General features: G+C 37.5%; 1 protein-coding gene across 3 annotated transcripts in view; it reads left to right on the forward strand.

Annotated features, from left to right (window-relative positions):
* PHACTR1 (phosphatase and actin regulator 1) overlaps nt 1–23,066 on the forward strand; it is a 1,877,004-nt gene that overhangs the window by 1,808,193 nt on the left and 45,745 nt on the right. For all 3 annotated transcript variants that reach the window (XM_044064898.1, XM_044064897.1, XM_044064899.1), the window contains one exon: nt 7,174–7,250. In XM_044064898.1, coding sequence (XP_043920833.1) covers nt 7,174–7,250 — 77 coding nt within the window. The remainder of the gene's footprint in view (nt 1–7,173; nt 7,251–23,066) is intronic.

Consider the following 23,066-nt stretch of genomic DNA (forward strand, 5'->3'; position numbering starts at 1 on the left):
GTAGGAAGGTAAAGAGGAGCAATAGTTTGGATGATGGAGAAGGAGAAGACAAAGCAAAATAGTGAAGGTGATGAGAATCAGGGTTAGGCAGAGATGGAGAGAGGGAATTTGATTTGTGCTATAGCGGTAAAAAGAAGTGGGAGGAGTGAAAGATAGGGAAAAGTGAGCAAAACAGAGGCGGGAGTAGTGATTGATTGGCAGGGATGGATAATTGGGGTGAGGGGAAGGGCTTTGCAGGGAGGTTACTGTGGAAATGTAGAGCATTCAGGGGTGGGTGGGAGTGATAGTAGGGTAGGGGAATTGAGTGAGGCTGAGTGAAGCAAGGGCGACTGGAGTGAGCAGAGCTGAGGTGGAGGTAAGTCAAGTGTTACAACACCAATACAAGAGCAAATTAAAAAAAACTATCAGCTGACTAATGTCTCAGTCTTTGTTTCCACAAGAAGTAAACATTTTAGTTTGTTGTGGAGCAGGATGTTGGATTAGAAGTATGAGCCTGAAGGGAAAAAGATTTAGTGGGGACAGTGTAGATGAGTGAGGGCATTAGCAGTTTAGTGTCACTAGTTAAGATAGGTGCTATTGCTAGAAGGCTAGAAGTTGAGAGGTGTTTTGTACTGCTAGTAGCAGGATGTATTCCAATAGATAGAGAGGGAGAAGAAATCAAAAAAACAAGAGGAAATGGAGAGACGGAAAGGAAAAGAAACCTGTCTCTAGGGGACAGCTTAAGTATGGAGTATCTGATAACACAGGGGGATACCAAAAATATGCCCAGCTGCTGATCGAGGGCGTGTGCTCTCCAAGGAATAAAAGATTACGTGTTTAACAACCTACAAGGTCTTTTGTTTTATGTTGCAGTCCATAATACAGAGGGTGATTCAGTAGCACAGGGTTCACAGGATAACATCTCAGAGGCTGTATTTGTTGGGTAGTGTATATGTCTGGAAGAAGTGAGTGGACAGGTAAGACAGAAGGTCCTGACTAGGATCCAGCACTCACGCAGGGTAAATTAGGTGAGGCCACAGGAACGGAACTACACTTGGTGAGGCCAGAATTGATGAATGAGAATAACCCTGCTCTTCTGCCATAATGTTTTCTGAATAAACTTGTGGATGAGAGGAGTTGGAGGGAAGGCCAGTCATGAAGTAGAGAGTCTCATGGTGACTCCCCTCTGGAGAGATCAGGCAAACTACCTGCTGCACCTGGCATTGAGCAGAGTAGCAAAGAGGGTGCAGCATGTTTGACCCCCATCAGTGAATATCTGCACAACTGATTGACAGAAAGACCACTCATGAGGGAGTAATTTGGACCTTGGACATTGGTTTTCTCTGGAATATGGGCTGCCATGAAAAAAATGGTTGGAAGAAATCACCCATTACCCAACTCTCATTACCTTCCTAACATAGTGGGAAGGATTGGGTTCCCCACTGCTAGTTGATGCACCAGACCACAGACATGTTGTCTGTCTGAATAGCAATCATCCCTAGAGGGAGAGCATCTTAAAATGCCTGCAATGTTAATAGGACTGCTTTCATTTCTAGGACATTGATGTGAAGACTGGACTCTGTCTGAGACTACATGCCTTGGACTGTCCTACCCAAATAATGCCCCTCCTACCCTAGTTAGGAGGCATCCATAGTCAATGTGGCATTGGGCACGGGCATTGAAAAAGGATGGCCCCAAATGTGTGTGTGTGTGTGTGTGTGTGTGTGTGTGTGTGTGTGTGTGTGTGTGTGTGTGTGTGTGTGTGTGTGTGTGTGTGTGTGTATCATGCTATATGATGCCTGCAGACATTCATGATGGAAATGAGTGCCATCAGTGGATGGTGTCTGGTTGACCACTGTATCTCTAGAGTGCATTCTCATGTGAAAGCGAACCAAAGGTACTAGTACTATCAACACTGCCATCGACTCTGTAAAATTAGTTTGTCTGGAAATAAATGAAGATAAAGAATGTGTAGTGTTTGTTTTCATAAAGTGTCCACTCTTGTTTATAGTAGAGTTGCTATTTGTGATTGGATATCTAGATGCGCACTAGTGACTTCAGGGATTGCATCGAGTAGAGCTGCGATTTGTTGTAGTTAATAGCAATACCTAGTTGGAGACATAGGTGGACCAAGTAGTCCCTGTCTTGAATGAGTAGAGGCTTGGTGCAAACAGATAGCAGGCAGTCATCTAGATAAGGAGACACTCAGAATCTGTGCAGTCTCAGGTGAGCCCCAAGCACTGCGTTGCATTTGGTGACCACCCAGGGGTCTGTGGGGAGACCAAAGGGCAATGCTCTAAACTGGTAGTGACTGATACCCAGTTGGAAGAGTAGATATCTCCTGAAGTTCCTATGTATCATGATAATACATATCCTGGAGAGCTATGGAGCACATCCAATCGTCCTTCCTCAGCAGTGGTACGATGGACTAAACTGTGACCATCTGGAACTTCAAATGATTTATGAAGTGATTCAGATTGCTGAGATCCAAAATTGATCTGAGGTGCCCTGTCTTCTTTGGCACTTAAAAGAATCCTGAGTAAGTTCCAGATCTTTGTTGATCGGGGGGGGGACTGGCTGGATGACTCTTTTCCTCATCTGCTTTTCTATTTTCATGGCTGCTGCTTTCCTCTGAATGGGTGACACATCAGGAATTTTTTTTGTTGCATTTTTGGGGAAGAAGGGAAATGGTATGTAATAAACTCTGGATATTATACTCTGCACCCAAGTTTCTTTGGTAAAGAGTATCCAGGCTACTGGATGTAGAGAGAAGGGCCCCTGACAGCCTGCAGAGTGCAACAGTTGAGTAACCCTTTAGGGATGCTGAAAAAGCTTCTCAGAGAATAGTCCTCTGAAACCCTGATGTTGTGGGCCACCTGTCATACAGGGATGGTGTCTTCCATTGAGTTTCCCCCTCTGCCATGACGTGATCTATCTTCATTGAGTCATGGGGAGAACCTTGTGATTTTCTGGGCCATGATTTTCTACCATCTCTCGGGTTTCTGGAGAAGGTCCTTTGAGGGTGTAGAAAAATGGATTTCAATGGCAGACGAAATCTTCTCATCTTGTTTACTCTTAGAGAGAGTCTCCCTTACTTTGGGGCTGAACAAGGTGGATCTATCAAAGGGGCATTGATGAATGAAGATGAAGTGTTCAACAAAATCAGAATGGCACATCCAGGTATGCATCTTGACAGTTATTCCTGAAGCTGTTGATCTAGCTGCTCCCTCTGAGGCATGAGAAATCAATCTCTTGGAAGCAATGGACAGAGAATGAAGTGTGGCCAGTTGTGAATAAATTGTCTTCTTGTTTTCTGCAGAAGTGAACCCAGAGAGGGAACTAGAAAACTGTTTGATCAATTCCCTCCAAAATCTTGTCACATGTGACAGATAATTCAGAGACCTGGTGGTGTAGGTCACTGAAGCATAGATATGTTTTCATATCTGCCCAACACTCTACATTCACTACTGGGGGGATGGACAGAAGAACTCTGTTCAGTGAGTTCTTTCTTAGTGGTTGCTGCAACCACCATAGCATCAACTGGGGGTACTTGCTCCAATGAGCCCTATTCATAGGTGCTATGAAGTATTGAAGTATTTTAGGGGATTTGGGAATGGGCTCTGTAACATCCAGATCCTTCCAGGTCCAATGGGAATAAGGTCTGCCATCTCATCCAGTGGGGAGACTACCCAAGTCATATCTGAGCCAGTTCCAAAAGCTTCAAGGAACACTGAACTCATCTTGGGAAGGGAGGGTCAGGAGATCAAACACCTTTCTGTCTCAGAAGTTCAAGTGTTTCACCAAATAATACATATTCAAGGTGTGATCCAGGGGCCTCTTCCCCTTCATCAAAATTAGTGTATTCAGGTAAAAAGACTTGTGGAGAGTCTAGGTGTTTCCTCTTATAAGTCCACTTATGAGGGGGCTCTTCAGTGTCAGGCTCTGGAGTGGACTCAGAAACACCACCTGAGTCATGAATGAGGACAGTCTCAAGACTTAGCTAGACTGGCTATCCCAATGGGACAGGATGACAAGACCCATCTTCCACACAAAGCAGTTGAGTTTGGGGTGGACCTGAGGGTCAAGGATGTCTTTTCCTTAGAAGCAGAGACAGCTCTCTCCACTACTTCGAAAGCCAAAGCCACTGAGGAGCTGAGCCTAGCCCTCTCTGGAGCCAAAGAAGCCTGTGAGGTATGAAAGCCAATCCCTCCTGGTTCCAGCCTCGAAGCATTGGTCAGGGCCAAGGCCCCAAGGGGAAAGTATGGCTCTGAGAACATCTGAGTCAATCCCAGTCACCTGGATCCGGCACTGATTCTGTGGCTCTGAGATCCCTCCAGATCTGACAGGGTCAGATCCATCTGGATCAGAGAAGGTGTCAGAGTCGAAGAAGACCACATCTCCTGATCTGACACAGACAAACTCAGATGCCTCAGGTCCAAAATCACCAAAACCACCGGACAGATTGGAGTAAAGTTCATAGGCTCGCAGTCTGATAGGAGGCAGAGATAGAATAACACCCAGCTCTATCTGGGTTCTGAGAAACTTTCTCATCATCCTATCCACAACCACTTCTGATAAGCTCCCAGATAACCTGAAGGAGGATGAAGTGGAAGGTGGACAGGAATCTCTTCAAGGCGTGTCCTGCAGAAAGGTTGAGTGTAGCCTCAACGTTAATGGTTCCAGAGAGAACCTAGCAAGAATCTGAGGTGACTTTGATTTAGATTGTGTCATATCAGAATGGCAGGATGGATATGAAGTCTTTGATTTTGGTGGGTTCAGAGCCATGGAAGTGAACATATCTGACATCTTACGAATCTTCTTGGGTGGAGTGGAGACTGAGGAAGTCGCAGGAGGAAAGCATTAAGAGGAGAGGTTCCTTGAATCCTTATGTTTGTCCTGAGCCTTTTCTGAAGATTCCTTGGAGGAGGATGGTGCTTTAGAAGTAGAAGGAAGAAGAAGTCATTTTAAAATTAGTTTATTCTTTCTCTTTACCAGGGTCCAATTATTAAAACTAGCACAAATCTTACAACCTGTGTTAACCTGAACTGGGCAAAGGCAATAGATACATTCCAAATGGCTGTTGGAATTGGGGATTTTGTATCAGTAAGTGACACACTTCTTAAATCTGGTAGGTTTATTAGACATCTCAGAAGTTCGATACCTGTAAAAAAACAAAAGGTCTAAGCAGACAAAATACCAACAATGGTAAAGATTATACCCAAGGGTAGAAAAGAGAACAATACCAACAATGGTAAAGGAGAAATACCAAAGAGGTAATGTAATGAGAGAGCCTGTAAGGACAGGAGGCCCAACGGAAAAAAAAAAACTACTTAATTTAGTAGCTACTTAAATTATCTAACTCTTTTTATAAACTTTTTTTTAAACAGAGAAGGATGAGGAAGAGAAACAAAAAGTAAAAAGGTACCGAACTGGATAAAGAAGATAGAAATCTTACTTATTACACTATCCCACATTTGAGTTAGCAGTGACTGCATCTTATTGCTTAAGCAGCAAACGTATTCTGAGGTAACTAAGGAGAAGAGCGGGATTACAGATAAGGGGAGGGGCTTGAACTATGGAGCCTACAGTCTTTCAGAGTGACAGAGGATGGCTCTGATGTCATATCCGAGACCCATCAGTTGAGGAGTGGATGAAAAAAATGATATCAAATCTACTAGTATTGGTGGTGGTGGTTTGGAAGTGATACCATTTTATTTTTAAAGGTGGAAGCAGTTATAGTCAGGGTGTATTCTAGCTGGCTGAGGAACACTCCTTTGCCAGTTGCTGTTTTGCATTCTGGGGATAAGAATTGCATTTTATTTTTTAGCTCAGAATAGTTGAGAATTCATTTTAGCTGTAAGTATAGCTACATTTCATTTAGCATCAAAAGGCAGCCAGTCCAGATTCCACAACAAATTACTGCAGAACCTAGACCTGCAGCAGAATTTTTTTCTCCAGCAAGAGTTTGACTCAAGTACTTTTACTATGAAAAAATTATTTGTGGAAACTAGAATAATGGTTATGTAACTTAAGACTGAGCTTTATGAAACAGCACAAAACTAGCAGTTCAAGTTTTTTTTAGTATTCATAAGTAAACTATTTTTTTTAAACATTGCATACTTTACTAGGATAATGGTTACATAACTCAAAACTATAATTTACAAAACAGCATAATAATAACTAGCAGTTTTTATTACTTCTGAACATACCTTTCCACATCTCTTCTATGTTTGTATGTTTTATATATACTTAGCTTTATTATTTTTATGAAACCCCTCCTTGCAATAATTACTCCTTACTCTTTCATTTGCATCTCCTGTTTTAAGGATATCCCACATTTGTTGTTTCTTTCTATTTTGCTTACCCCTTTGCTCTCTGAAATTAATTCTGATTATTACTTAGGTACCCTACTAAGAGCATATACTCATTGTCTGGCTTTGCTGTTTTAGAAGTACAAATTATTATACTGCAGGCTATGCTGTAGAAATTTTTATCTTATATGGCATTATTTTGTCCAGCAGTTTTGTAGAGCTTTTAAAATGTCTATTTTAGAATGTCGATTGCTATGAAATGCATCTATTATGAAGCTTTATTCCCTAGACCTCTGTTGAAAATAGGCCTGGTCCAGTCAGACATCCTGGTTATCAAGCCTAAACAAGATATGTCATTAATGCCAAGTTACTGTCTCACAGCATATAGTTATGCTGCTGTCCCACATTCACTGATGAAACCAAGAGAATGGATAACTTACTGAGGAAGTGCATGAACTGGTAGAAGAGCTGAGAGCATTGTCAGTGTCTGGCCCATTCTTAGTGGAGACTGTTAGATTAACAGTGGTTACTTTGGTCATACGTCAGGCATGTATCTCAGCAGTGTAAATGGGCACACAACTACTGACCGACTAGTGCCACTGTATGTCTAAGTTGTATTTCTTAATAGAAAGTTCTATGTTTGTAGATGCATAACTGCATGTCTATATCATAAATTCTTGTCCTGGAAGATACATTTAAAAAAAATGAAGGATGCTACAATAAAGTAGGTTATGAAAACCAAGCTAACCACAACAGTATCATAGACAGATGATAGTCAAACATTTTATTTGATTTTACATTTTACATTCATATCATAGTGTAGATTGGAAAACAAATACTTGCTGAGCAAATGTTCTAACATCTTTCTCTGTTACTATTTTAGGCAGCTATTCGCAAAGAGCTTAATGAGTTCAAAAGTTCAGAAATGGAAGTGCATGAATTAAGTAAGCACCTAACAAGGTAGGTATTTCATTTACAGAATTTCACTGTCATGTACAATAAACATAGTACATAATAACTGCAGATGTCAGTATTTTGTTATGAGTCAATTGCAATAAGCCTGCAGCTGACAAGGAAGCTCCACTGATGTCAGTGAAAGACTAACAAAATTGCATTCGTACTAACTGCATCTTTTTCATTTTATGGTGACTGCACTATGTTTCCGAAACGATAGTAGAATCAGTGTGTGAAATGCTAATGCTTCACAAGCTACCTATTCAGTGATCCAGTCCTTCTGGAACAGTTCAAAAGTACTGACAAACAGATATAAACCCAATAATGTATGTTTACCTTGTGACTAACAAGGAAAGCTACTGAGGTAAGCTGTACAGCATTTAAATGAGCTGTGTGTTAGAAACAGAAAGACTAAGAAAATTGGTACCTTTGCAATGAAATTTAAAAAATGTTGAGTACGCAGCTTATAAATTCATAGTAAACACAATGGTATAAAATGTTAATTTAGAGTAAAGCTTGTGTTGCAACGGAAAAAAATACTGCTATATGAATGAAAAATTATTAATTGCCTTTATGAACTGTCGTTTTTAAAAGAAATAAAAATCACTGCTATTGCTTTCTAAAAATAACTGCATTGCTCCTAAAAACACTGTTTATATTAACTGGATTCATCTGAGAGCTCCATGCATGTCTTACCAGCTCCTGTCTGAATATGCTTCTCCTTAATGGATAGTAGTAAGAAAACTGTGGTAAAGTATACAAGAAAAATAATTAAAAAGCAAATCTTCCTAAGTAGTAAATTGCTAATACTGAAGGTCTGTTATACCTGAATATGTCCTTTGTCTGTACAGACACTTGCTCTGGCAATAAAAGTGAACCTTTATGGAAGTTAAAAGGTTTATTGGAAAATAAAAGTATCTGTTATACTAGATACTTGTACAAACCTGTATACATGGTAAATTTATTTTACCAAAACTATGGTGGCATTTTACCTCTAAACTGTAAATCCTGTGAAAATTAGAAGGAGTTTCTAAATTACCTATTCTATAAAATGAAAAGCAAAATAGGTAATAAGCAAAACAACACACCCACTGTCATCATGGAAGGTGAACAGATTTTAAGCTTTGCTGTGATAAAGCAACATGGATCCACAAAAAGGTGGTGTTGGTCAACTAAGTTAAGTCATGAACAGTGTTGTGGTGCAGCAGAATGAGAATGCTTTGCATCGAAACATTTCTGATACACAAATGGGTGTTTTGCAGTCAACTATTACAACTGTGCAAATTCTAACAAAAATAGAGGCTGATAAAATCAAATACTGGACTGTTCATTAACAACACATAGCCTTAATCCTGTGTGCTAATTGCCAGACAGTATATTTTATTAGAATTACAACTGGACTGTTGTCTTCACCACTGCAGTTCCAAAGAACCATGGACAAGTTCCTGTCAGGGACTGCAAAATGAAATATACTATTCCTGCTTAGTTGATATATCTGAAGATCACTTGCAAGACATCAACACTGTATTGCAGTGGAATTATCAATCTATTTTTATTTATGTATCCTTTTTGTTGAGTGGCTTAGCTCCCTAGGCTAGATGCCTGTTTTCAGGAGAGACCTGAGGTGGTATTTATACTAACAGGGGAAATTTAGCCAGGGCATTGGGTAATTTCCCCTACTTTTTTGATAGGTCTGTTCTTCTTCTTCTTTCGGCTTTTCCCGGTTAGGGGTCGCCACAGCGGAACTCCGGTCCGGTAATGATTGGCAGTAGATTTTTATGGTGCAGAGGTGCCAGCCCAACGCCTAACCTTCAACGAAGGCACGCCCATTCACGCATGTCTTTCAAATGCCACTCAACCACTGGGAGGACATGCAGACTCCACACAGAAGGTGCTCCAGCCGGGAATCGAACAGGAGAACCTCTTGTTGTGAGGCAACAATGCTACTACTGCACCACCGCGGCTGTGGGATCTTTTATATCCATCTGAGCTACCAACAACTTAAGGAGATGGGAGTGTGTGTGTGAGTGAACATGTAGTAGCTTGGTACTGGTCACTGACTGGCAGAATAAACTCAAACTGACTGCCAAATCTATGAAAATTTCAAAACTCATTAAGATTTTTGGAATGTGTTCAGACATGGCTGTACAATGGACCCAATTGAAATGACAGTTTTTATAATAATATAATATAATATAACATAATATAATACAATTTCATTTATAGTACAAATATAGTGTAAAAAAACCAACCAGTCTATTCTGGGGCATGGGAGGAAACCAAAGTACCCAGAGAAAGTTCACACAGACAAACAGAGTGCATGTGGAATATTCTAAACAGGCAGTGACTGAATTTAAGGAAATGTCAAGATACTGGAGCTGTGAGGCAGTGATCTCATCCTTAAGTTACCGTGGCCAGCAATGGTAGGTGAGCTAAAATAATTTGAGGATTTATGCCATATAGCAGGCTATTAATATCTAATTTCTTTCTTACATTGCAAATATGTTGTGCAGTCTGTCCAATGACAGGATGGCAAGGTTAGCTTTAAGTTAAAAACTGAATACATAATCGTGTGGCAAGAAGCAGGATGCATTACGTTCCTGTAAGTTGATAATTTGGACTGGATAACATCATTTTTTACTCTAACAGTTTACTAATCCTACCCTTGGGTATGCAGATTATGAATCGTTTGTCCTGCACATCACAGGAAGGTGCCTTTTCAGAGAAAAGAATGGAAACTTTTTTTTATCCATATATGAAGGCCTTTGCTAGCTCTTGAGGAATAAAACATCTTAACTTTATTCTGGTAAGCTTGAGTTTTAGTATGTGGAGTGAGCCATCTGTAAGTAGGTTTGAGACCATCTATAAGACATGTTCCCCTTGTTTGCTGCCTGTAATAGTTTTCACACACATGTATTTTCTGCTAAGTTCAGCTAAAGTATTATTTTGGGCTGGTGGCAGAAATAGACCACTTCAGGTCCTCTTTAAAATATTGGCCGGAAAATTAAATGTCGATGCTTGTGGACTATTTATTTACATTTGATTACTGGGAAAGCCCAACTGGGTAGGAAACCATTTTCAATGGCGGCCTGGGGAGAAAAGCTCTAAAGTATTACAAGGTGTTTTAAGAGCAATACTTTTACAACCTTTAAACAACTACAGTTAAAATAATTTTACCAAATTAGACATAATATGAAAACATTGGTTAAGAGGAGATACACGTTATATGTAATAATTTAATATTTAAAGGAACTTTAGCCTGTTTACAGACAATATAAATGTAAGTTAGTATAATAGATACAGGCAATGCAAACTGAAGTGAGAGAAAAGCAGAAGTGTGGTATATTTAAGGAGAAAGCCAGGGGAGAGAAATTGATAGGAGTAAGTAAGGAAATGAGTGAAGAAGAAGAAGAAGTATGATGAACAGATTTTTGTTCACATTTAGGGATACAGTTTATCCTGGTGTTGAGCAAGAACACAGCCAGCTTTTGGCTAGAAAGGCTTTCAGAATGTTTTTGAAGGGTAGAAGGGAGGTTATTGACTTGATGGATACAAGTATGGAGTTCCAGGCCTTAGCAACATGGTATGAGTTCAGACAATGCCAAGCAGATTTGATAGATTTGTGAACAGACAGGAATCTTTAGTCACTGGACTGTAATGACTAACTGGGAACATAGTTGTGCAGAATATTATTTAGTGCTGGGCAAGCAGATGGATACTGGATAATTTTATAGGTGGTAAAAAGCTGTATATATGTTAGCTGATGAGATAGTTCTAATCAATTTAGAGTTTTAGTGCTACACAGTGGTAGGTTCTGAAAGGGGTATTTGCTACAAATTTAGCAACTTTCTTATAGCATTGTTCAGATTTTGATTTTTGTGATTTCTGAAGGGTAGCAAGGATGGGAGTGCCATAAAGAAGTGTGGGGAAGAGATAAGTGGTGCCAAGTATAGATTTTAGTTGCATTGGTGAGAAAGTTTTTGGCTCTATAAAACATCCCTTGTTTTTCATGAGTTTGTCTTATGCAATTTTGTATACGCAGGTCAAATTTAAGATTATTGCCCACTATCATTCCTAATAATTTGCTATGAGAAGTGACTTAAATGGTTGTATTATCAAGACAGGACTTTAAATTTTGTTTTTTATGACAGACATATTGAAAAAGAGTTTAATTTGAAAGTTCTGTTTTATGTAGTGTTTTATTAAACTGATTTATTGAACGGTGGACTTCTGTTGTTTGTTTTTTACTACTTTTTATGACAGAGGGATTTTGGGGAAAAAGTAGTTTTTGTAAGAGTTGACTATGAGGTGTCAGTTACAAAACCATGTTTTAGTAGTTGTTAAAGCTTCCTGAGTAATTTTTTTGGAGGTGCGCCATGTTGTTGGATCTGCATCTGCATGTTGTATTGGGGGGGGTCTATTGTGTGGGTTGGTTAGAATGTTAAACAGGAGGGGGCAAAGGATAGAGCCTTGTGGTACATCAGTGGTGACTGGGAGGTATGGAGAGATGGTGGCGTGTCATTTTACTGAGTGATACCTATTAGACAGGTAGCTTTTCAACCACAGAAGGGTGAGCTGAGAGAGACTTAATAAGGACATTTGAAGTAGATGTTTTCTGTGATAAACAGTGATGAAGGCTTTAGATAAGTTTAGAAATAAGGAGGAGAGTAGTTTGACATTATCCCTAGCTTTATTACCAGTATCTATACAAGTTAGAAGTTCAGTGTTAGTACTATGGGAAGGACGGAGACATATTTTGTGGCTGCAGGGGTTAGTTTAGCAATTTTTTTCTGAATACATTTTTCAAGCATTTTTGAGAGGGGAGATAAAATTGCTATAAGTTTAAAGTTAGTAATGACTGTTGAATTTCCTTATTTGTGCTGAGGAATAATGTGTGATTTTTTTCTAGAGAGAGGCAATGTGAGATTCCTGGACTGACCTATTTATAAGACTGAGAGAGGACAGGCAATGCTTTCAGCTGCTATTTTAAGGGACTCACTTGGAAGGTCATCAGCTGAAGTAGGGCATGTTCTGAGTTTGGGTTTGGGCACAGGTTTAAAGGTGAAAGTAGATATGGTGATATGTGGCTGTTGGACAAGTTTAGGGTTACATGTTGAAGAATTATTGGTTAGAGATGTCATACTATCTATGAAATAAGAGTTGAACTGTATTGTGGTTTTAAGTAATAAATTAATGGGAAAGGGGGTAGGGTTGAATGTTTGGTCGTGATGCAAGATTTCTTTAATGGCTGTCCAGAATTTTTTAGAGTTATGTTTACAATTATTCTGAAAGTTATTCTAGTATAATTTTTTGTCTTCATTAATTTGGTTTTTAGTAGAATTGTGAATCATTCAGAAGTTTTCAAGATACTGTGGTGTGTTATATTTTTGCTATTCTTTCCATGCTTTTTCTCTATCCTGCATTAGCATTCTTCCCTTTTTGGACAGCCAAATTGCATTATTTGTTTTTATTTATTTATTTTATTTATTTTACATTTGTTTACCGGGCTGGTCTGACTGGATATATTTCCATTTTCAGCAGAGGCCCGGGGAGAAAAGCTCCACATAGAGACAAAACACAGTTACGTTATACATAAAAAGAAAAAATAAGTAGCAGGTTAAACAGGATTCAAGACTACATTACAGAATTCTACATACATACCCTATAGAGAAAACAATTAAGTTGTAGTTATAGAAATACAAAATAGAAAGGTTCTGTAACAGTAAAATATTTGTGGCAAGAGTAGAGCACATTCAGCAAATTTCTTTTACATACAAAATTCTTTAATGGATTGTAATAGATGCCACTTGTAAAAGAAGTAAATTGTTAGGGAAACTTCTCAAAGTGTAGGTAGTAGAGAGCGAATAGAAAGAAGGTGTTAAAGAGAGAGAGAGAAAAAAAAAATTGTGGAAGTCACAATTTTAGTCAGGATTGAAGCATGGGCATAACCAGTGTATTTTAAGGTGTTTTTTCAGCTTTTGTTTAAAGAGAACAGGGGAGGGAATGGAAGTTAGAGCAATAGGTAGAAGATTCCAGTATTTACCGATGGTATTGGAGAATAGGGAGTCACCAGCAATGTTATTAGACTTAGTTAAGGTTACTAGAAGTTTGTTTGAAGAGCGTAATGAATTTAGGTTAGTGTAAGGGGTAAATAGATTAGAAAGTATAGGTGTGTTATTAGGTTGGTAAAATATCCTATGGACAAAAGTGAGTTGGGAGAGTATCAACATGTTTTTTAGTTCAAGCCAGTGCAGTTGCTGTAGGTTCAGACAGTGGTGAGTTCTAAATTGGTTCCCAGTAACAAACCTAGCAATACTATTGTAAATATTAGCCAGTTTAGAGAGATTATTTTTCTTTAGGTTAGTGTATATAGGTGAAGCATAGAGAAGAGTGGAAATAAGATGAGAGTGGGCAAGTGTAGCTTTGGCTATAGGAGTTAAGAACATTTTAATTCTGTAGAAGGAGCCCAGTTTTCTATTTACAGTTTTGACAGTATTGTTAATGTGGTTATCAAAGGTAAGGTTATTGTCTATAGTGACACCTAGCAGCTTGGTGGTAGAGTCAGGGGATATAAGGGTGCCATTCTTGGATAAGATAGAGAATTCTATTGGGGAGGACCTAATAGTAGGCTTAAAGAGCAAGAGTTTGGTTTTTTTAGCATTCAAAAGGAGGCAGCGTTTTAAGAACCATGCCTCAACTGTGTTAAATACATTTTGTGTTAGTGTTTGTAATTCTGAAATGGTTTTAGCAGAACATATGAGTGTAGAATCATCTGCGTATTGTATGCATGTAGCTTGAGGTATAGCTACTTGTAGGTCGTTTATGAATAATGAGAATAGAAGAGGTCCAAGAATAGAGCCTTGGGGGACACCAAGTGAGACCGGCAGAAGAGATGAGAGTTTATTATCCCAGAGAACTGCCTGTTTCCTATTGCTGAGGTAGGAAGTGAACCAGTGAATTGCCTTGGGTTCTAAAGAAAGAGATTCTAGGATTTTTATGAGCAGGGGGTGGTTGACCATATCAAAGGCTTTTGACAGGTCTATAAAGAGTGCTGATGAGAGAATATTCTTGTTGCGGTTTTTATTGATAAAATCAGTAAAGGAAAGGAGAGCAGTGGTGGTACTATGAAATGGCCTAAAACCGTGCTGGCAGTTAGTTAGTATGTTATGTTTAGTTAAGTGACCCATTAACTGATAGTGAATACATTTCTCCATAATTTTTGCTAAGGGTGATAAGAGTGCTATAGGCCTGTAATTAGAGTACTCGTTTGAGTTGCCTCCTTTATGTAGGGGGATAATGTATGAGATTTTCCAGATATCAGGGATGGTTTCTTCACTAATGGTTCTGTTTATAAGGATGGATATGGGATAGGCTACTACATTAGCTACTTTTGAAGGTATTCTGATGGTAGCTGATCAGCAGAGGGGGTACAAGGTTTAAGTTTTGGATAAGTTTTGGATAAAGGTGGTAGAGATGGGTTGTAATTGGAAAGTAGGCAGATTTGAAGATGTGTGGTTAGGGATGCTAGAATTGTCAATGGTAAGGTGAGAGGCTAGTGAGTTAATGGTATCAGAAAAAAAGGAATTAAAGGCATTAGCAGTTTCATGAGTTGTATTCTTTTCAGACCCAGAGGGGAGGGTGTAGTAGTCTGGCCTGGGTGAAGTAGTCTATTTAAGGTTGACCAGAACCTTTGGGGATTGTTGTGATTCATTTGCTGCAGTTTACTATAGTAGTTCATTTTGTCTGTAAGTATGGCTTTTTTGGTACTATTTCTTAAGTGTCTAAAGGTTTGCTGATCAGAGGATAATTTGCTAGCTCTCCACTTAGCCCATGATTTGTTTCTTAGTAATAGTTTTGTCTTGTTTCTTTAGTTAGCCAGGGGGCAGGCTTAGATTTGACTCTAATAGATCGTTTTGGTGCATGGATATCAAGGATTGTTAAGAATTTGGTATTAAAATATTTAACAGCATCTTCAAGTGGGAGAGTTTTTAGAGGGTTCTAGTTGCAGGCATTAAGTTCAGTTTTAAATAATATTAGGTTAAAGTGTTTATTACTTCATGAGATCCTGTAGGTTGGGGTGTTAGTAGTGACACTCTTTTGTCTTATGATGTAAGTTAAAGTATGGTCACTTACATCATCAGGTAAGGTACCTACTAGATAAGTTTGTTGTTGTTTGTTAATAAGAATCCAATCTAATATACTTTCTTTGTTGTTAGGTTTATTGATTCTAGTAGTGGTGTTTATTGTCTGAGTAAAACCATAAAGATTAATGTGCGAGGAAGGGTTGTTAGTATTGACTGAGGACCAGTCATGGTTAAGATCTCCTAATATGATAGTTTCTTGTGGGTAAGTAGAAGACACCCAACTAAGGATATTTTCTATTATGGTAGAGTTATTTCCAGGAGGTAGATAGATACAGATAATATAGATTGACTTGTTTGGGTTTAATTGTAGTTTAGAAATAAGGAGTTCAGTTTTAGTATCCTCCAGTGGGTTATAGGGTACTGAGGAGATGTGTAATCCCGTCTTAAACAGCAGTGCTACTCCCCCACCTTTATGTGTAGTGCGGTCCAGTCTCAGTATATTGTAACCTGGGGGAATTATTTCATTATCTTTAGTACAAGGTTTTAACCAAGTTTCAGTTAGACAGAAAATATAAAAGGAGTGATATTCAAGGAGAGTGTGGAGATGGGTGACCTTGTTGTTAATACTTCGGATATTAAGATGTCCTATAAGTAAGGCATTTGAATCAGTGGTTAGTGTAGGAAGGGTGGAGTTTGTGATAATTTGTCTAGTTTCAGTAGAGGTATTAGTGGGTCCTGGGTTAGGATGTATGTCACCATCTTTTAGGGATGAAGTTTTAAATTGTAACGATGGTTTACAGGAAAAGCTGGTTAGGTATTTTAGTCTCCTTAACATAGGATTATTAAATTTAATATGTGAAAGTCGATGGTATTTGGCTAGGAGGTAGTTAGAGGTGGATGTGATGTTTAAATTAGTTAATTTTTGGGTAGTAAAATCAAAGGCTGTTTGTTTGTGAGAGTAATTAATGTGGTAATTATTTGCCTTTTCATAAGACTTAAGGAGATAAGACAGTGTGAGAACTAGAGAAGGTATGAGTAAGAGGATTAGTTTGGCTAGGTTGTTTTTAGTTATAGGAGTTTTAGATAGGGTACTGTTAGTTTTGGAAGACATACTGCAAAGAAGAGTTATGGAACCTTACAGAGATAGAGTTAGGATATAACTACAATATAAATTATGGGAGGGTATGGTATTTATTAGGAAGTAATAGCTACAGGTATGTGAGGAAGGTAAGATAGTATAAGAGTGGGTATTATGGAAAGTAAAATAGTAGAGAAGAGGTGGGGTTATATCAATTGGTAGTTTGTCAGGGTAGGTTATTTTTAGAAGGGGGTGTATAAGTGTAGAAGCACGTGGGGTGGGTGGGATAAGGGGGTAGGGGAGCGGAGCGGGTCAGAACCAGTTAGTGGAGAGAGCGGAGCCAATCAGTCCTTTCAGTGAAGCTAAGCACTGAAGTTGCTTAGCAAGGTAAGAAAACTCCTTATTAAGGGAACGTGATATTAAAGTTACTACTACAGCTAATGTACAAGTTAAAGTAAGAAAACCTTGTTGAGGGAATATAGTAATTAAGTCAATATAAATCCAGCAACGTCTTACTTTAAAAGTGGAGTCTACTGTTAGATCTCTTGATTAGAAATTATACCTAAGCCAGAGAGTATCATTAGGCAGTACAGAGATCCAGGACAAGTGAATTAAATGCTAGCAGACGCTGTATACTGCTGCCCTCTAGAGGTGTAGTGGAGAAAGGAATTTAACTATAAATGTTTGAATAAATAATAACTAGCAACTGCAAGGAAGGGAAAAGGAATATAAAACAACCTCAGTTAGTTCCGCTTCTAGTAGGTGCAAGGCTATTTAGGATATTCAAGAAAGTTGTATTGAATTAATTTACAGCATCATCTGAGGGGAGAATTTTTAGGAAGTTCCAGTTAATAAGATGATAAATTAGTATTGAAGATTTCTGGGTTAAACTTGTAAAGGTTGCATGTTTTATAAACATGCTGTTTAAGTGGTTATGTGAGATGTCTGGTTTTATATAGTGAGAGATGATCACTGAGACAGTCAGACATTGTACCTGTGGTTCTGTATTTGCTAGGGTCTGATACTAGGTTCCAGTCGAATAGGAAATTTGATATCTTTTTATAATGTGTGGGGCTATTAATTGGTTGTGTGAAACCAAATAAGTTCATGCTAGATGTAGGGGAGTTAGAGTTTATGTCCAATCACCTGACATTCACATCACCTAGAAGCATTTTTTTCTTGTGTAATTGTTATAGATATCCATTGTAGGATATCTTCCAGTATAACTGTATTGTCGCCATGAGAGATGTAAGAATAGTAATACATATTTGTTTATAATTGTTTAATTTTAGGAAAGTAATACATAGTTCTGCTGAACTGAATTTTGGTGTTGGTTTATTTTAAGGGGAAATGTGGTAGTTGTTATGAAATATTAAAGCAATATCACCACCGTTCTTCTTTATATGGTCATTATGGATGGTATTATAGCCTAGAGGTATAATTTTGGAATCGTTTCTGCTGGGTTTAAGCCAGGTTTCAGTTACAGTGAGAATATCAGGGTTTTGCTGGGTAATCCAAACATGTAGTTCAGCAATTTTATTTCTTATGCTTCTAACATTTATTGCAGCAAAAATTAGATTAGCAGGGTTCCCATACTCTGGAACAAACTACCTGTCTATATCAAACAAAGCTCCTCATTACCACTCTTCAAGAAAAATCTTGATGATTGGATGGGAGATAGGAAATTCACCCCGGGGATCACTTCTGTGGCTCTGCTTGACAGGGGCACAGGAAAATAATTTCCTTGGGTGGCAAAAGTCAGGGTACCATTTGGCTAGGCTTATATAGGCCCTAGGGCCAATAGCCTAGTACCTACCTATGAACCTATGAACTCCTAATGCTTGTGATACATGATAATTTTTTTAAGTTAAAATTAAAAAGAAGTAACATGAGGAAATTTACCATATCTAATTGCCTTTTTATCTACCTAGCTAGTAGCAAACATAATGTAAAAAGAAATGGCAGAACTACACAGATGATGATACAGTATACACAGGAGAAAATCTCTGGTATGTAAAAGTAAATGTGAGACTACCCTTGTTCAAGTAGTAAGTTCATCTTTGTCATTTCTTAAGTCAATTGACATAGAGGTGTAAGGTTGTACTTTGTTTCAGCTAGAGATATATTTCTGACTGTCATTGTGGAGAATGTGGTGAGTTGTTATAAGACATAAACAACAGGATATTAAGAGGGAGATTAATATTTTAGGATTCTTCTTGAGCTTTTGACCTTGCTTACCTCAAAATAATGGTCACAAAACAGAGAAATTAGTTATCCAAACTCCCTCACTTAGTTTTCCACCTGTCTGTCTTGAACAAAGTAGGACATATCTTAACTGTAGGTCCTCTCATTCAGTCTTATACCCTTGTCTTTTTTCCATATAAACCAATGACGTGCACTGACACATATGATAAATACAATTAATAGGGCTCTCTGATGATTTTACTATTGTATGTAGTGCTGTTATGCAAGATGGATTAATCCATGATCAGTAGTTAATGCTCAGTATCTCAAGGCCTAAATAATTAATGACTGACTTATAATAAATGAAAAAGAAAATGTTGGTTATTTATATTTTGCAGAAGTGGCACAATCTCAGTCTCAGTATCTAACCTGGGTAGCATTGCTTCTCCCACAAATCCTTCTTTTTAATGTTATCATGGGTAGTCCGACAAACTGCCTAGTGGATAAAATTACTAGCACCTATAACACAGCTACAAAGTCTGCTGCTAATTGTCATATAGCTAGTTACCACTGTAATGCCTTTGCAAAAGTTAACTGGATGAAGTTAATCACAACAGCACTATATGACCAACATGTTTTAACTTTTAAACTGTTACAGGGGGGAAATGTTCTCATCTGTCCAAACAGCATCATGCCAGTATGAATTAAAGATTGTTAAACCAAAGTATTACGAAAACATATGCCAAAACGTTTGATAAGCAAGGCCACTGGAATACTGTGGAAAATCAAAACTAAAACTGCAGAGAAATTTATTAGAAATTGTGGGGAAGATGTGACAAACCTATTTGTATAGTACAGATCCTTCACTGAGAACTAGTAAAACTTTGCAACCATTGCTAATCTGTAACCCTTTAAAGAAAGCAATGTGTCTTTCTAGTGACATGCAAAACATTGATTTGTTATTCTCCTCACAGGCACATACTCGTACCTTAAACTAATATCTATGTATTTTCTTGATAATGTCACAAAATTAAGCTTTTTATATACACTTTCTTTCAAATTTTATATTCAATTAATATTTGTACAACAGCAAAGAAGAAAGAGACAAACACCAGTACTGACATAAGCAGCAAGTTTTATTTGCCAGAGACATAGAAGTTAAGCAGTACATGTACACAATGAAAACTCAGTTCTCGCAGCAGTAATAAATAAAGTCAAATATTGACAGCATGGAATGCTTGAAGAAGAGCCAAGCCATGGGTCTAGCTTGGCTTTTAGAACCCATTAAGATCTGAGCTAGAGCCAGTGATGAAAAATGGGGGAAAATTGTGGACTGTAGTAATAAAGTATATTGCCATGTTATTACAGAAGCCCTCTGAAATGTTAGTTTTAATAACTACATTAAAAGCTAGTTCCCTTAAGGCAGTTTACAAAAAAAAAAAAAGAAAGAAAAAAAGATCAGAAGTTCTAGTAAGGTGGCTGGTTATATAGCACACACAAATGCCATTGTAAACCCAACGACTAGATGTCAGTCATGATTTACATGCCATAGACTGGCTGACATTGGTTACTTCTTGCAATCAAATGTCACTCCTTTGCAAACATCATCTTTGTGACTAGCTCCCCCATCTCTCAAGGACTCTGTCAAGTCTCTCATTGTGGGAGTTTAGGCCACCCCCAAAATAAAATAAACCTCACCTTGGGTCCACTACTATTGTGAGAAAGGAAACCAAATTATCACAGTCCATTAGGCTACTTGCTCAGACAGTCCCTTTGATCAGTACAAATAATCAATGAAGACTGGAAGTATGCTAAATGTTGGCTTTAGTCAATACACAGTAACAAAAATGCTGCCTTGGCTGGTAATTTTTTGTTTTGCTTCTAGTTCATTGAGGACTTGCTGCACATTAGTTTCCAACCTTGAAACGTAAAACCAGCAGGGAAATGTGGAAAGAATAAACTAAAAAAACTGTAAAGTTCCACTACACAAATGCGGCTAACCAACTCCAGAAAGGAAGTGCTCACAATAGTTCAGGATCTCAATGGTCTAAATGCAGAAAATATAATAGTAATCACAAAATAACGCAAATAAAATAACACTAATTTCATGAACTTTAAACATACATTTCTCCAGTAAATTCTAGCCCCTTCATGCCTATTCTGAGTACCCCTAATTGCAGTCATCCCTTTTGGCAGAATTTCCTTTCTCTATTCCCTTGTTAGCTTAGTTCTTAAATGCTTTCTGCTATTTTATGAATATAGTACCACCTTAATTGTATAATGCAAACCAATAATCAGTTATTTGTTTGAAAAACAAAATAGGCATTAGATTTATTTAAAGATATATGTATAAGTATGCAGATTTATTTAAATGTATATGTATAACTATGCAAGTGTGTAAATGTTTTCTAAATCCTAAACCATTTATCAGTAAATCATTATAAAAGAATCGAAATGTATTGCTTTAAAAGCAATTTTGAGATTGTAATGAGTATTACCTCACAACTAACATGTTTACAAGTTATATAAATAATGCTCAGTATCGACCAAACGACCAAACAAAATTATATGTTAAGTCAATATTAGTATCCTTCCTAAAAAAGCATGTCAAATATAAATGAAGAAATATAAATATATATTACTAAATGAAGTACCTGGTTTGGAGATAACGGATCAGCGAGGAACTATTTGACTTAATGCCAGTTCGAAATTAAATGGAGTCCAGAATGTGATTTCAAGAATGATCTAATCACAGTCAAAAAAGTAATGTTTATACCTGTTCGATTAGGGATTTCCATTTTAAAATAGATATTAGACATTAGACAGGCTAAAGGATAAAATAAATTGTGTTTCATTTATGCATATAAGACAGTTAAGCAGAAAGGAAAATAACCTTGCTGGCCAAGCATGAAAAGACAGTTTATTAAAGAGAAAAAGATCAGCATAAAGTGTGCAGACAGAATGTTCTTTTCTGAAGGAAAAGATCAGCTACAGAATGTTCCTTAATGAAGCACAGACAAAGCCTGAGACCAAGGTTAGGAACAGTAAATAAATTACTGGACTGAAGCAATATAATATGTTGCGCTCAGGATAGCAGTTTAGATAAGGTTAGTAAGTTTATTTGACCTGTTACTTCAGAGAAGATGTCTAACACTTGAGCATGAGTACAGAAAACAGGTTATCTAGAGACTATGTCAGTTTACATTGTTTAGGACAATCAGAATATGATGTACAGCAACTTGAATTATCAGTACTGTTAAAGGAGACAGTATTTGGATATTGTGAACATCTAATAAAGCCTTATTAAATGAACTACAGTGTTTGGAGAATTCATTCTGAATGCACAAGACTTGGTCCATAAGGGAGAGACTGACACCTATTCAGCACGAGCTTGGGTAATTAAGACTTTTGTTTCTCAGTCTCATTGTATACAGTGTTTCCAGCTAATTACGGTACAGTACAGTATTATGAAATTTTACAATACCAAGGACAATAATCATGCTTTATTAAACAGGACCTTATAACTATAAGGTGACCACAGCCACTAACGCTGTTTGTAATTAAAGTTTTAACTTTCATGAGTGGCTTGAAAATGACTTTTCTTTGATGGCTGAATACCATCACTATATTAATGGCTGAATACCATCACAATATTAATGAAAACGTTAATAACAACAATTTATTACAATGGATACAGTTTTTTCCAATAGCTGTCATGTAGTATTTTATATGCCCTTCTAATTATCGCTTTTTTAACAGCAGCTTTTGCTCTTCAACTAAAAAATCAGTGCTGGTCTTTCACTTAGGAAGCCCCTATTCCTTTCTCATTGCTTATACTCTGATATCAATCCTCGATAGGGAAGGCAATTTCTAGTCTGCATTGTGAATATATTCTTGGCCTCCTCCCATTTTATTAGTTTTCCCTCTTTTGCTCCCAATACCTTGGATCATTTGCTAGTCTTATCCAGTAAATTCTAGCCCCTTCCTGCCTACTCTGTGTACCTCTAATTGCAGTCATCCCTATTGGCAGAATCTCTTTTCTTAAGACAACAACAACGGCCAGCATATGCAGCATAAAGTATTTTATTAAATAAATAAAAAGATGTCAAAAAGGCATATAAATGCAAAACAGCCTATAACTTCATATAACTTCAAACCGGTTTCGGCTCTATAGCCTTCTTCGGTGAAAAAGCAGAAAGACATCTGTGAACATTCCTTACAATTTATAATTGCCATCAACCAATAGTATTTTGGTATAATCCAACCACAAGCTGGTTAGAAAATTAAAGACATAGCAAGTAATAACCATTTAGACCTAACAAAAACTAAACTAGTATGTAATGAAGCCTTATATATATATGCAAACAATATACACCAGAAAATAATATATGTATACATAATATCTAAGCATAAATATATATTTATAAGAATACCTCAAGTATATATAAATAAAAAATGAAGTTATGTATGCATATA

Source organism: Protopterus annectens, chromosome 3.part0, assembly GCF_019279795.1.
Source record: "Protopterus annectens isolate FY-2018-M chromosome 3.part0, PAN1.0, whole genome shotgun sequence".
NCBI lineage: Eukaryota > Metazoa > Chordata > Ceratodontiformes > Protopteridae > Protopterus > Protopterus annectens.